Below are 16,241 nucleotides of genomic sequence, written 5' to 3'. Positions count from 1 at the left end.
TATAGAGAGTGATTCTTGTGTTCATTCTCAGGCTGAGTACTACTCTGGTAATATCCTTATTTTTTTTAAGCATTAAGTTTATTTTTATTAATATAACATTACCTTAAAGTATCATAAATGTAAAGTAGAAAACTTCAGTTTTCTTCATACAGTTAAATTATTTCTCTACAGTGACAAAAAAAGTGAGCGAGCAAAGGATATGCATCTAGTGAAGAAGTTAAATGTTTTACTCAAAGCTAAAGCCTCAGATCCAGGTAGGTTCTCTTAACATACAGTTTGAAGAAATTATTTATTAAATGGTTTGTCTATTATTTGTCCTGTAAGTATAGAAACACAGGTATGGTAACAGTGCTTTCTAACAGCTGCATGTGCTATGAATTATGATCTTTAAGTGGCTTGTATTTTTTTGTAAACTACTGGATTAAATTTATCTCATGCAAAGGTCCAGTATAAGTTTTGTCTGGTAGTTAAATCTTTGATTAAAATCTACTTTGAGTGCTTGCTAGAAACATGATCTGTATACAACCTGTTACGCTACGTAATGCTCAGCGTTTGAATCTATATATCCTTCGTCCTTGAAATAATATATAATTCTTACAGAAGATAGATTTGGAGATGCCACTGAGGTGTTATGTTGTTTTGTTTTCACCAAGCCTATTTCGACAAGCTCTCTAATGTTGTCTTCAACTCTATAGCATGAACTGATCATGTACATCTCAGCTGTGGTGCAGGTAGACTTGTTTGTCAGAATCCATTTTGAAAAATATGAATTAATATCATCGTCTTTGTTTGCAGACTCGATTGAAGCTGAAGCGAAGGAATTAATACTTGATATTAAATACCCTGCTACAAAGAAACAGGTGAATATTTAAAGTCAGTATAGTTCAATATTAGAAAAATGTTGTGTTATTAGATTAGAGCTAAATGCTTTTAAAATATTTAAAAATATTTTAATTGTTCCTAGAGTTGAAGCAAATGATTGAGCTATTGTTTTTACTTGTTCCTTCCTCAAGGCATCTTCCATGATAAGAATTGAAATAATAAAAATAGAGCAGACCAGCAGACCTTACTATAGAATCAAAATATGCCACAAGTATATGTGAAGACAAAAAAAAAAAAAAAAAAAAAAAAAAAACTGAAAACAGTTGTCAAAGTTTTGCTGTTGTTGGCTTACTTTATATGTTTTAACAGTAAAATGAAGTAAATGTTTAATTCTGTTGAATGTCTGCTTGACAGGCTCTGGAAAGTATATTGACAAGTGAACGCGTGCCACTTTCATCTCTCACAAACATCACTCAGACATTAATGGATAATTTAGAAAAACAGGGTAGGTGGATATTTATTTTGCAAATATGGAGAGGCATTTGCACTGTCTGCAGTGCTGTAAGGCAATTGTAGAACTGCTCTGTTCCACAGGGGTATCAGACTTGATCTGCTTAGTTTTGACGCTAGATTTCACAGTATGTTGCTTCTACAGATTTATCTTTTTTTGCATGCAGACAGCAAATAGCTTGCTAACAAATATGCTTTGCTATACTTGCCACGTACGTAACAATTTGTGATTGTACATAAAAAGAAGAATAAATTAACTGGACTGAGCACTTGCATCTAGAAAAAAGCTTCTTTTTGATAAAAGGCTTCACAGACTGGAGATATTTTAGTGCTCTCTCTCTTTCTTAGGAAGACAGTAAAGATATAGTACTTTGGATCTGTAAATCTTAATGTACTGGAGGCACTGAGTATCTGAATTCTGGTCAGATGCCTAGTGTCTTCTTTTGGTAAGCTTCACTGACTTAAATTTCATGTTTCGTCATTATCCATTAATTATCCATTCAAAAAAAAACAGCGTAGTTGCTAAAGTCTGTGAGATTCTTTCTTTGAAATAATGCACTTGGATCTTTCCAAATCAGGAGAACCTTCTTTGTGTTTGAGGTGACCTCATTTAGGAGATCCAGCTGGATATTGAGGAATAAAGAGGAGAAGCATGTGCCTGCCACTTTGTGTATGTTGCCACTTCTCAGCAGAAGAAATCTGTGCATTTTTTGTTTGTTTGTTTGTTTTCCCTGGATTCATTTCAGCTTGTTAGGAGGTGAAGACTCTTAACAATAAGAGTCAAGAAATCCCTACCACTGTTGTGTCATAGTCCTAAATAAACTGTTTGCCAATTAGAATGGCTGTTTCCCTTGAGACAGCCTCAGTTGAGAATGTGGCAACACATTTTCATATTTTAAAAGCTTTGAGGGGAAATCTTGCTGAGGACATTTTTCGTGGTTTTGACCAGTTTCTTGAAGTGGTGTGTAAAGGAGAGAGGGAGTTTTCACATATGCAGTTCTGTAAGAACTCTCTTTCTTAAGTGTCCTTTTCCACTGAAGAGGAATTGACAGTTGTATACTTAGTGAGGTCTTTGTGTGTATTTTTGTGTATTACTCCCATTAATCCCGTATTGTCATACACAACATTATTTCCTCACAGTCACAATAAAGAACAAACTTTTCTAATGTTCCAGTCTTCTCATTTCACAAGAGTAGTGGCATATCTTCCACTTGTGCTTAGTAGGCAAAAGATAATGTGAAACAGATGCCAGGCTCCATGAATGTTGTGGTTGTGAAGAAGAGGTCAAGTGACTGTGTGTGGCAAACACTGCATTTTTCTGCTTTGTAGGATTTTTTAATAGCAATGGGACAATAGTGTTTAAACTTCATAGGGAGAAGATCATATTTAGAAGCTGTTGTAGATGAAGTTAATGGATTTAGAGATACCTTCCATATAGAAAGGTCTTTTTAGAATCTCTGTGAAATGTTTTCTTTTCCAGCACATAAGTTGGAATAAGTTTTTATTCAACATTGCATTGGTGTTAGCTGCATATATTCAGATTGCTTTATTAAAAGTTCAGAAACAATTACATGCATTAGATTTCCAAGACTAAGATTGTAGAAATAAAAATGACAGTGTTGTGCAGAGATGAAACTGAATTCATAGAAATAGATGACAGGCTCTTTTCTGATATAATGGGTATACTATGTTAAAATACTGGCAGAACAAATAAAAGGTTATAGTCTGGTAATTACTTCTTGATAAAAGAATCTGAGACTCAGTGTCTTTTAATTTGGGGCAATTTGTGGTTTGGCCTTAACTCAGGAAAAGACAAATATTTGTTTTGTTCAGTTCCACGTTATCAACCATATTCATTTTTAAAATGAGCCCAATATCTTTCTCTTTAATAAGTCCCATAAAAATAGTTCTTGTTTTATAATGCCAGGAATTAGAAGTAATCTTTGCAAACAGCAGTGCATCAGAAATTAGATTGACATATAGGTCCTCTGGTGTGATTTCCAAAAGGAGAAGTTTATTGTGGCTGCAAAATACGTTCCACTACTTCAGGCTATATATACAAGTTAAAATGCAGGGTCTTTTTCCTCCTCAGAGCTCGAGTGTGTGGATGAAGGACTACTGCAGTTCTGTGCAAACAAGCTAAAGCTGTTACATCTTTATGAACTAGTGAGCAAACTAAATTCCCAAAGCATACAGGAAGACACTAAACCCTCAGAAAATGTGAGTAAATTCAAAATTCAGTTATCTTGTAGAATTGACAATGGTTTAAGTATAAAATGTTTTCAGGGCCTTGGATAAAAATAAGTAGGTAAACTAAATCCATTTTTGTAGGCTAAAACTTTTAATGAAGTACTTGTTTTGTAATACCTTCTATTGATCTTTTTTTTTACCTACCTTATGAATGCATCGTAAATAATATACCTAAAATTATTTGGTAGTCACAGAAAGTCAAGACAGAAGTGAAAATAGAATCAGGATCCCCTGATTTCAGTCCTTTATCCAGAGTAGCATATTAACAACTTAATTTGAGAGAGATTTCCATTTGGCAGTGGAAATCACAAATTCTGATATTTGCACAAACATTAGAAGATGGGCTCTTAAGCAGAATTCTGTGGTCAGCATCGTAATTTGGCTTGCTTTTTAAATAATAGATGACAAGTGCTTATAAACTAATAGAAGATACACAGAGTGGTATTATCAAGCAAATGCCCATATGGGCAATAGCTACACCATGAGCAAGATCTAAGTGTGGGAAACATGCCTACTGAAGTCCTTAAAAATTAAGTTAAACAAGGTCTCCTTAATCCATTATGATCATAATAGAATTATATACATTATATATTATGAATATTATATGTGATCATGATATATTTTATATATTATATTATTATTATTTATAGTTGTAACTGATTATTGATCATTTTATCCTTTTTAAAAAGATATTTCTAATGCTCAAAATGAAATATTTTGAATCTTCTGACTTCTGTTTAAGTCTTTGCTGTGTTTTTCTCTAAAACAAACAAAAAAAATAATAATTAATACTCTTGGGATATGAGATTTTTGGGGACTTCTGCTTTTAAGGACTTGGCTAAACTGCTTCGGCTAGAAGAAAAAGATTTTCAGAGGCTCCAAACATTGCTCGAGAACTACAAGAAAGAAAACACCCAAACTTCTGTTCAGTTTGCTGATGAGAATGATGATGTATTGTCTGTGAAAATGTTCTTGGAGTATTTAGACTATGAAAAGGATGTGATTAATGTGAAAAATATGGAAGACAGCAAATACGTGGCTTTAGGTAAGAGCTACTGAACTATTTGTCAGGTTACCTTAAAGATTGTTTATATTCTGAGATGTAAACAATAAATATTTTAGTCTGAACTTGGAGTCCTCTAATAAGTTGGTCTACCTCAAAGAAATTTGTGACAGTAATAGTTCTAGACTCTGACCTTTTTAGCCATGGGACAAGTCTTTCTACCTAGGTGGATATTAATACAAGTTAACTACATATGTGGATATGTTTACCCTAAAGCGATGTTATCACTCTTCATTTATTAACACCACTAAGTTGGACAGTGGTAACTAAGTACTTCAAAGAGCAAATGTATTCTCATTTTCTTCATGGTTACAGCACCTTGAGAGTTTAGTTAATGATAGGAGTTACCTCATGTATAGGACCTCAGAGATGAGAGGAGATGACCAGAACCATTACATGAGGGAATAGAGACCTCTAATTTCTGGAGCTGGGGAGGCTTTTGACACTGATACGAAATTTTGATGGTGGGAGAGGTCAGGAACCTTGCTGAGATGTCTGTTGGGGTGTGCGTTAGAGTTGCTGTCTGAACTCAGCTTTTGTTTGCAAATCTGTTCCAAACTGACCTTGAGAGGCTCTTGAGAAGTATCTAGTGGAAGTAAGTTGGGTTAAATCTGTTTCAAAGGCACTGTCTTTCCACATGACTTCTTTTCTGGGGAATTCTTGGTACAGACATGGAATTCTGTACACTGGCATTGTTGTGTGGTGTTTCATTCCTCTTCCAGACAGTGGGAATTTCACCAGGCTGTCACAACTTCTCAAATATGGTTAGTGGCTTAGGAACTACATCCGCCAGTTCCCTCAGGAACTGCTGATGCATCTTCTCAGGTTCAGTGGATTAGTTCACCTTTAGGTTCCTTAGCTGGTCTTGAACCTGATCTTCTCCCGCATTGGCAGTTCATTGTTCTTTCAGTTCCTGTCTTTGACTTCCGTGACTTGATCTATATGACTGGAGCTCTTGCTGGTGAAGACTAAGGCAAAAAATGTCATTTTGTACCTCAGCCTTCATTATATCCCTGGTGACCAGGTCTCCTATTTCCTTCTGGAGAAGGCTCACAGTTACCCTATTCTTCCTTTTATCCCTGATTCATCTATAGAAGCCTTTCTTGTTGTTCTAAATATGAATATTGTGCTGAGGAATTTGGATGGTTTCTTGAAGATGTTTTTCCAATTTTCCCCTGCCTCAAAGGGGTGCTCAGAGATTTGTAGCTCTGATAAAGTTTGGATTATGTATTTGGTTTGTTTTGGATTTCTTTTTTAATTGCTTGAAGTACATCTTGTTTGCTATACTAGATACAGTATGATTCCACAGTTACTTAGTGGATAAACTTGTCCAACACATCTAGCTATTCCTTGAATGGAACTAATAACAGTACAATAACTTTTCTGATAAATCTGTTTTCCTCTGCCTCTTGTAATGGTAGAAACACTGATGTCCTTTGTAACGAACCACCTTCTCCACCAAGGGTAAAGTGTCAGAGTATCCTCAACATAAGTTAGTCCTTTTTATTGCACTCAGTAGGACCTGATCAATAGATTTTGTATAAATGTAAGGGAGAGGCTGTGGCATTGGATTTCATTCATCGTGTTCACTAATCTTTTTACTTCAGGCAACTTTTTCTTTTGGAAGTGTTTGTGTGGAGAGAGTTCCGCAGAGGAAATGTGTCATGCATTGGAATCAGCAGGTTTTAGCCCTCAAATATTGTTGGTAAGATATTTAGTAAGGTATTTATTATGTATGTTAAAATGTTCTGGTTTTAGAAACAAAACACTGAAATGAAAAATACGAATGTTGGCCTTTTGATTAATGATGTTCTCAGGCTGTTTTTCATGTTCATATGCCCCCAACGTTTGTCTTTTTTTAGTTGCTCATATTTACACTTACCACTGAGATTTCAAAACAATTCCTCAAGTAGAAAATGTGGCCATGCTAGTGGGAACGTCTATAGTATGCACTGAGTAGACTACAAGTGTTGTCATGTAAAGTTTTGCTGAAAATTTATTTTACAAAGAGAAACAAAAATAATGTGAGTAGTTAATTTCAGGTACAGAGACATTTGTTATAATTCCTTGTTGCAGTAAGCAAATAAGTTTTTTAAAAAAAGTCGAAGTAAACTCGTCAGAATCATGAGTAGTGTTGAGACAATCATCTTTCTTTCATCAACTACCTGATGAATGAAATAACTTACTTTTAATTAATAAGTAATTATGTATTACTTAGCTGTGTTAAGATTTTCAACTGTAATATTAACAACTACTATTTTTTACCAAGTTAAGATTGCTAACAAACTTATATGAGCTGTCTGTGCATTCAGAAGAGTATCTTTCAGATATTTTAGAAAACACTGGTTGTATAGTTTCCTTTCAGTCTGTCAGAGTTCCTTATGCAATATATTTTTAACTTTCTATATTAGTATAAGGACTCATTGATATCACAGTTCAGCTCCATGACACGCAGTTTGTTCAAGAAAGTGATTGCATCGGGTATTTAATATCACAGTTTCTTCTGTTGCTTTAATTTTGTATTCTCTTCTTTTCCAGTCACTCCTTCTCAATTTATGGCTTTCCAGGGAAAAAGACATTCTAGAGAAACAAGCCTCTACCAGTTGCCTGTATACTATGCTGTCCCTCCTGAGCAAAATGAAAGGTGAAATGTGCACTTGGAACATTTAAACACAGTGGATGTTAGTTACTAGATTATTTTTTTTTTGCAGACGTTAGTTATTAGAATTTTTTGGTGGTTGTTAATTATTATTATTTTTTTTGTGATGAATTCATGTTATCATTTAGTTCCCTCACTCAAAAAACTGTAACAGGACTAAATATTGCATTTTGATTTATTCTGTAACAAGCAACTAACTTAAAAATGCAGTCAAAATCTGAGGATTGTTGCAATTAAAGGCCTGCTTCATGCCTTGCTTTCTCACTCACCAACAAGTAGACACAACTACTATTCGGCACCAGAAGGTGGCTGTTCATATCGCTTTCCTCTTTTTTTGTTGTTGTTTTTCTGTGTATAGTTCTGACTCTTTTGCTTGCCTGGTGCTCAGAAGTCCTTCGAGTTGCTTTAACTCATGTTGAGACACCAACACCATTATTCTAGAAACATTTGTTTACTATACAACTCCATAATTCGAGGGGTGCTTTATAAAGTCAACTTTACACAAGTTACCCCAGATAATGGAATGAACAAACATGGATTCTTCTACCTCACATAAAACTGCTATAGATATGTCTCTGCCAGGTTCCCTTATATGTAGTTCACTAGAGGACACCATTATCAGCTTGAAACTGGAAGCATGAGTAAGCTGTTGCTGTTGTCTGAACAAATTAATTCTGCTGAACATGAGATACCCTGAAGAGAGCCAGCTAGAGTGGGTGCATTTAATGAGTATAGTGTTTTGAATCACAAAGGAAGCTGGCTGAATTGTGAAGTGTCATTTTTGTTGTATTCCTTAAATCTAGTTAAGTGTTCAGCAGGATTTACTGCCTAGTGGTTTAGATTTGTTGCCTGTTTGTTGCCTATGAGTGAAATTTGGAGAATGAGTAATTCATGTTCTGCTCTTTATTTTACATTTGACATATAATCTAGGAATTGTATGCTACACATCTAGAACAAGATAATGTAGAGTAATTGGAAATCGCTCCTAATACATGCTGCATTAATAAGTGCTGCTTTTAGGGTTGGTTCTAACATCTCATGACCCAAGTTAAGTTTCCTACTGTCTCTGTCTCTGCAGTTGCTATCGATGAGTCCTGGGACACGCAGTCCGTTTCCCCCTGGTGGCAGCAAATGCGAACAGCTTGTATTCAGTCTGAAAATAATGCAGCTGCCTTATTATCTGCTCACGTTGGAAACTCTGTTACTGCACAGATAATTGACAGTGTGACAGAGAAGAAGGTCAGTCACTGTGTACTTCTCATCTCAGTGCTGTTTATTGTGTCAGCTCCATGCAAATTGCTGTCTTTGTAATAGAGCAACATCCTCAACATTCACTTGTTGTTCTGACATGGGCATAAGCATGCTATCCTGCAAGCCTGAAAACTTGTATTCAAATGTGAAGAATATTATGCTGAGGTAAACGAAAGATATGTCAGAATTATTTGCTACACATATTTAAATATCCAGCTATGCTGGATGGGGCTTTGGCCAACCTGATCTAGTGGGTGGCATCCCTGCCCATGGTAGGGGGGTTGGAATTAGATGATCTTTAAGGTCCCTTCCAACCCGAGCCTTTCTATGATGATTGTATGATAAAGCTAAAAATCAGGTCTACAACCTCCTGGAAAAATTCCTGGGGTTCCTATCAGACTACTTGCTGATTAATATGAGAATATCAAAGTAAGGCACAGATAAGGTATCATCCAATTCTTCCAGATGCATGAGGTGTAATAAATATTTTTTTATATGGTAGGAGATTGAAATGTGGGTTGAGTAATCATATGTAAGGAATGAAAAATTGTATTCAAGGACTTAGAATTAAATTTCTTTGGTCAAAAAGTAGGTTAGAATCCCTTCAAACATGAACTTAATAATTATAAGATGGCCTTTCAAGTCCTTTTGTTTCCATATACTTTTTGTTAAGAATCTGTGTGGCTTGAGCACTATGAGCAGTATGGGGTATTAATTTATCTTCCTGTAACAGTTCATATCCGCATCTCAAGCTAAACTGTTTTTAAAATAGAGTCGCTCTTGAGATATAGCTTTCAATTTTAATACTGTGCATTTTTGTAAACAAAACCATGTTACTTTAAGTGAACAGATCTAAAACAGTTTTTATGTTCTGTTAGTTTTCCCAAATAATTGTAGGTTCAGACACGGAATCCTGGGAAGCACTTTCTCTTGATGCCGAATATTGGCAACTTCTGCTGAAACAGTTAGAGGATTGTCTGATACTTCAGACACTACTGCACAGCCAAGTGAGCAAGAGGCCAAAAAAAGTTTCATCTCTACAGACAGAGCCTTTGGGTAGGATTTCTGTAAAGAAATTGCTGGAAGGTGGAAAAGGTACGTTTTTTTCTTGGAAAGATGTTGGTTGTCCTTCTAATAGACTTCTGAGATATCCGTACCTACTTTGTGAAATACACTGCACTGGAAATTGTTCTGCTGGTAGTATTTATTAGTTTAAAAAAACAAAGCAATTGATGTAGAATGCTGTTTCAAAATGGTAAAAGGGTATTACTGAAAGGACTATATTGATTGTAAACCTCTAAGTTGATTACGAATTTTTTGATTGGCAAAACCATCCTAATATAATTAATGGTTAAGTCATCTCTCTTTTCTTGTATTTCAATTCTGAGCTACAAATCTTATGAAATACTTTCTGTGTATCTATCCCAAACTTTTTTAAAATTGTTTTTACCCTCCCAGGAGGTATTGCTGACACTGTAGCAAAGTGGGTTTTTAAGCAAGGCTTCAATCCTCTTGTACTGAATTTGGCACAACACAGAAACAATACAGAGAGTACTGAAGAAGCTGCAGAATTGCATACAAATATCTTTCTTGAGGAACCAGAAGCAGATGAAGGCTTGGAAACAATCCTAGGTAAGAAAATAACATGACTCTTTGAAATCTTAAATGCTTTCAGAGCTGTTTTAGATGCTGCTGTTGTGAATAACAGAAATTATAGTGGGAAGAGGTCTGTCTTGTAACTTTTCTTTTTTTTTTTTTTTTTTTTTTTTTTTTTTCCCCTAGAGCTGCTGCAACTAGCATATCAGCAGTTTCCATGTAGTCTTGAACTGGATGTACTCCATGCACATTGCTGTTGGGAATATGTAGTGCAGTGGAATAAGGACCCAGAGGTAAAATAATTTCATTTGCAGGTAGTAATGGTTAAGAACAGCTATCTAGTTTCTCAAGTTTTAGTTCATAAAAACTTTCATTAAGAAAGCACTGAGTTTGAAAGTGTACTCATTACGCTTTTTCTGTGGTAAGTGTCAACTACAAATTGAATCGAGTCCTAAGTTGAATGGTACCTCACAGTGACAGGACAGTATACTTCTGAGCTAACAGATTCTCAAAACTGCTTCAAGTAAGCAACGTGAAGTGTTCTGTGTCTGTTTTGTGAGAATTCAAAAGTTTATTAATTCCTACAAAATAGTGATGAACCCTTCCTCTGCTCTATATGTGCTAAAAGAGAATACTCAATTTGTCAGACTAGATCCACTCCATTTAAAGAGAAGTTTCTTGAACATTCTTCTTGGATTTTTTCTTCTTCCTTCTAGCTACTGCTGGGAATTGTCAGGAATTTTGCCTTTTTCTTTTCCTTGTTTTCCATTGCTCTCCTACAGCTTTTCTAATATTAGAAAATGAAGTTCTATGATGAGTTTTTAAGATGATATGAAAACTAATGTCAGTGCTGCTGTGATCTGTGCAGCATAACACCTTGCTACAGAAAAGATTAATTTGAGGTTTTAAACTTACTCCATCATAATGACATGGAGTGAAAAAAATGTATTTTTCTAGCACAAATAGATTCTTGTATTTGAAAAATGGACTGTTAGTCACTGGAGGTATCTTTCAGCAATGAATGTTAGTGGTACATATATTGTAACAAAACCCTGAAAATAGTGAAGAAATCATAATGTGTTTGTGATTGCTGGAACGTACTTTGCCATGTGCATGCATGTTTTTCAGCAGAGAAGACTGCAAGATCAGAATAACTTACAAGTTCTATAAGTCAAACATGAGTAGCTTTAAAATAATCTATTTGGGCCCCTTAAGAAAAAATAGTTTACATTTAAGACAAGTTTTAAATAATGTAGTAACTTGTTCTTTTACTTTTTTTTGTTTTACATAAGGAAGCATGTTTTCTCATTAGGTCTATAGACCATCTTAGATGCATCATTAATGCTCACGTTCAGCATGGTAAGTATGATGCAATCATTAAAAATGACCTCTGCAATTGTAAAGACTATACAGATTAAACGATTTTCTATAGACAAGTGTAAACAGATGTAGTTCATAGTATTAATGGCCTTTTTGTCAGCACCCCTATCACCCCCAGTAAACTTCCTGCTGACATTTTTCTTGCTGAGACTTTAACCGTTTCCATCAGAAATATGGAAATATGTTGATTTGATAAAGCTAACATTCAACTAAAAACTAAAAATTGCTTTGAAACATATTTCCTTATTTTCATTTAAAATAGTGACACATGGTCCTTGCAATCAGAGTTCATACATTTCTTAATACTCTGTTTAAGTGAATGTGATTAGTTCCCTTTTTTAGAGATTATATACACAAATAAGGCGTATTCTGTGCCTAAAACACTAGTCTTGTACCTCCATGCCTAGTCTCAGTTTCTGCATACCTGCAATGTTTAACCCAGTCTGCATAAATACAACAATTTCAATGAACGATTCATTGCACTTCTGGCTGGATTTGATCTCTGAGATAGTCTCTCCTTGAGGAATGTGAAGTTCAGGTATTAAGCAATGAGGATGACAATTCCTTCTTGTTTCATTCATCATCTTAATTCCTACTATTAAAGGAACTTTGGCCTATGGCTTTTTGCTCCATACTTACATTACCTAAAATCTCTCTTCTAGTCGCAGAGAGTTCACAAGTTTGTGTTTGTTTTAGGTATTGCTCTGATGATGTGGAATACATTCATAGTAAAAAGGCTTTCTTCTGCTACGTATCTAATGGACAAGGTAAGAGCCACACTCTGACTGTAGATTTGAGGCTGAATTCTTAATTTTAACTGAAAGTGAATCTAATATTTTTAAGCTACGGATTTAAACAAAGTGTTTGGAACATCTTTGACTTAAATATCAAAAATCCCATGTTTGATTTATTATGTAAACTAGTTTTGGGAGCTGAGGAAGGAATGCACACTTCAAAGTACTAAATCTGTCATTTGGACTGATCAACTTGTAGCTTTAAGCAGTAGCAGACACTGGCTGATATACTGAGGCTTTACATGCAGCATTAGCTCGTAATTGCTAAATAAAAAAGTGTGAAACAGTTTGAAACTGTTTGTGTGCACATCAAATTTTAGTTCAGAAAATAATAGTGTTCCTCCGTGCCTATTTCCTGGTTAAGTTATTGATGTGAAACTTTCAGGTTTCTACATGCAGCAAGATTTCCAAATGTTGAGTGTCTATGTTTTGGGTGTGTGAGCTTTTATTCTGCAAAATGCAGAGCTTTTTTTGGGTGGTGGTGAGCATTTTTAACTCTTGCTGTAAATCACTTTCTTGTATGTGGCTTGTTTGCTGTTAGTTTTATCAGTCATTTGTCACTGCTAAGCTTCATGCTCATAATATGCAGCAGATTGTTTACTGGAAGACAGTTCTCTTAAGGACTGAAAGGCAGTTTAGGAACTGTCAGTAAATGATAGTTCTATTTAAGTTGTGGAAGGGGAATCTACCTATTGGTTGGCCAGATGTACACCAGCAGCTAAATGATTTTTAGCATAAAAGTCCAGATATAAAAAAGAGAGGTGTTGACAGTAATTTAAAGACAAAACAAAAAGCTAGCCAACCAACCAAACAAACAAAAACAAAACAAACAAACAAAAAAAAAACACAACCAAACAAACCAAAACTGACAATAATTTACTTATCTTTTTTCTCCTCCTTTTCTCCTCTCGTTTTCTGCTTTTGCGTTTTGCTTAGCTGTGTAAGAATTGGAATGTATCGTCTTCCTCATTCCTTTCAACAAAGTTGTGTACAGGTGTAGCAGATATTCCTTCTGCAAAAGCTCTTTTCCAGCATTTATATACATCCATCAAGATTATTTCTGCCTACATTAACATCCACAGGAGAAGAAATAAGGGTTTTTAACTGTTTTTGCACACAATGACTATTACCTCAAACAAGCATCATGCAATAAATACTGCTAGGTTCTATTTATATACATTTGAAAGCTGTGAACTACTCCTCAGGGTTTGTGTTATGTAAGTAAAAGCATGTCTGACCTTTCCCCAACTCGCAGAGAAATAATTTCCAAACAGGTGGTGCTTGATCAGTCCCCAAAAGTTGTCTTCATTTCAGATGTTGAATCAGTGTAGCGGAAGTAGAGTTTAAATGTTCCTGTGATTCAGGACCCTGCTATCTCACTTCAGGTGTTGTTTAGGCTCTGCCACAATATAATGATTATTGCTATTTCTTTCTGCCGTGGAAGAGACCTTTCACTGGTTTATGTGATTCATTGTGTGCAGAATGTGATTCAGTGTGTAGAAATTAGACCCAAGTGACATTGTAATAACTTTCCTAAACAGCAATGACAGAGGTGTCTCTTCTGAAGAATTCATATAGGCAAAGCATGAAAAGCTTAGAGAAGATTCTCATTAAACCTTTTCTATCTCAATGAATATTCTGCAGAATTTGCTCTTCCTTTCCTCTTCCCTTGTTCCCCATTGTTTCTTTATAATATCACAGTGTGTTAGCTCTTTTTACCTCTAGTTCTGTATCACAGAATTCACTGGGAATATTTTAGCTACTTTTTCAATCCAGTGTGTTGCATTTTGTAGCTGTAATGAACTGTTTTATCTTTTTGTAGTAGGAAAATGCTAATAACAGATACATTATAATAAAAATAATTTAATTGTGCTAAAATACGTGTATTTTTAAAAACAGGTGGGAAAAGCTCCGAAGGACAGATTATGCAGAAGGGCAAGTAATACTACTTCTGTCTAACTGGAGAAAAAAAAAAAAAGGCACACCTTAATTTGAATACTAGCTTGTGATTTGTTTTTGAAACTTTAAGTTTGAAACTTGAGATACAACATGACAAAATACTATTTTTCATGCATAATTATTAGTTAAAACTCTTGGAAGGCAACTGATTTGCTCAGAAAATGGCATGTATTAGGTGTGAGTACGTGAGCTACTCAGTCATCTTTACAAATACAGTATTGCAAATGGCTAAATTGAGATAATTTAATCTTTTCAAGATAATGGAAAGCTTTCTCTTATTCTGCTGTTTCTAAATCTTTGTGCTTAGGTGAATGTTTATTTAGCTTTAAGTATAATAGGCTAATAAACTGAGCTTAGCGTGTTAATGTCAACAACTGTCTTCTCAAACATATAGAACTATTAAAGTCTGTTTCAATTCCATGTGAAACAATTCAAAACCTACTGTTAACAGGATGTAGGCATGGGTGACACAGCAATGATGGCTTTTCTTGGCTGCTGTTCAGATCTTCTGCAAACATTGCTAGAGGTAAGTTTTTGTTTTTAATCTGTGGAAAGTAAGGAACGCGTTAATTTAAATTTAATTTTTAAATAATATGTGTATACTAATCTCTGTATTGTTCAGACAAATGTTGATATTGTTTTCTAGAGAATATAAAATTCTCTTCTTAATTTCATAGCAGAGAACTTGTGATTAAAGCTGTGTTTTTTGCATAGAAGACCAATATAGGTGATATTTTGTGACTGACTACTTATGTATTCCTCCGGTAGGCTGATGTTAGTAGTGACGAAATGCAGGCTCCTGTCCTTGATACTGAAGATGCTTGGATGTCAGTAGAAGGACCAGTATCGATAGTAGAACTAGCGCTTGAACAGAAACGCATTCACTATCCGCTTGTTGAACACCAGTTTGTGTTATGTACAATCCTGTACGCTATTATGAGGTTTTCTCTGAAGAGTGTAAAGCCTCTCTCACTGTTTGATAGCAAGGTACGTCTTCTAAAAGCTGATATGCATACACCTACTTATTACTATCCTTCCTCGTGGTATCTATAACATATGCTAGCTTTCACTTCTTAAACTGGTCATGCATGCTGTTACGACAGACGTTTAGCCCACTGTGCTGTTAATGAAGTTGTTACCAGAATTCAAGATGACATACAAGCTTGGTACTTCTTATGATGAATATAAGGTTTGTAGTGGCCTCAGATGCATGAAAATTAGCTCCTTAACAATTAGTTTGACTGAAAACACTGCATGGTAAAAACACTATGACAGGTTTTTCTAGTTGCTTTGAGAAGAGCCAAATCAGAAAACACAAATACTTCAAAAATGTTATGTTGGTGTTGCTGTTGTATCCACTTTTGCTGATTATTATTGCAGAATTCTGAGCTTGCTGAAGAGAGAATACAGCTTGTCATTTAGATGCATATCAACCACTAAGAAAAAAATGTTCACACACTCAAGGTTCGCATTTCCCTGTGAGCTTCGTGAGAGAACTTCCAACAGATCTTTAGGGAACATTGAGTGATGTCTGAAAAGAAGTATTTAAAAGTTTCAAAAAACTTTTATTACCGTATTTCTGATAACACAAGTCACTAGACTTGTGTGCTTGTCACTTGCCCCATTCCAGTATCTGTAATCCACTTCTACATAATTTCCTGCATCCCATTGGGTATTTCTCCTGGCTGTTCTTTTAATTTGGAGAATGGCCCCAGTATATAAGAACAACGCTACAAAGATTTTTCTTTCAAAACAGCCATTTTTTTTATTTTCTGACTCCATGTGTCAGTACAGAGCAGGACTGCCAGAGATGTTTGTCATTTAGTGTATCATCACTGGAGGTGGTGGTGGGCTGAAATGAGAGCTACCATATGCCATCATTCAGCGGTTTACCTGAAATTTGATTAATCTGTAGTCAAGGAGACTTTAATTTTAAGTGAAGTCAATTGATAATAAC

General features: G+C 35.1%; 1 protein-coding gene across 4 annotated transcripts in view; it reads left to right on the top strand.

Annotated features, from left to right (window-relative positions):
- RAB3GAP2 (RAB3 GTPase activating non-catalytic protein subunit 2) overlaps positions 1–16,241 on the top strand; it is a 47,325-nt gene that overhangs the window by 25,672 nt on the left and 5,412 nt on the right. For all 4 annotated transcript variants that reach the window (XM_082756270.1, XM_082756271.1, XM_082756269.1 and 1 more), the window contains 16 exons: positions 172–254; positions 796–860; positions 1,237–1,327; positions 3,425–3,552; positions 4,414–4,627; positions 6,253–6,350; positions 7,184–7,289; positions 8,383–8,543; positions 9,434–9,650; positions 10,014–10,187; positions 10,338–10,444; positions 11,444–11,510; positions 12,228–12,298; positions 14,225–14,260; positions 14,736–14,810; positions 15,053–15,271. In XM_082756270.1, coding sequence (XP_082612396.1) covers positions 172–254; positions 796–860; positions 1,237–1,327; positions 3,425–3,552; positions 4,414–4,627; positions 6,253–6,350; positions 7,184–7,289; positions 8,383–8,543; positions 9,434–9,650; positions 10,014–10,187; positions 10,338–10,444; positions 11,444–11,510; positions 12,228–12,298; positions 14,225–14,260; positions 14,736–14,810; positions 15,053–15,271 — 1,912 coding nt within the window. The remainder of the gene's footprint in view (positions 1–171; positions 255–795; positions 861–1,236; positions 1,328–3,424; positions 3,553–4,413; positions 4,628–6,252; positions 6,351–7,183; positions 7,290–8,382; positions 8,544–9,433; positions 9,651–10,013; positions 10,188–10,337; positions 10,445–11,443; positions 11,511–12,227; positions 12,299–14,224; positions 14,261–14,735; positions 14,811–15,052; positions 15,272–16,241) is intronic.

This window comes from Aythya marila (assembly GCF_965140915.1).
Source record: "Aythya marila genome assembly, chromosome: 3".
Lineage (NCBI taxonomy): Eukaryota > Metazoa > Chordata > Aves > Anseriformes > Anatidae > Aythya > Aythya marila.
Note: the sequence above shows the minus strand (reverse complement) of the source record. Positions and strands in the feature narration are given on the sequence as shown.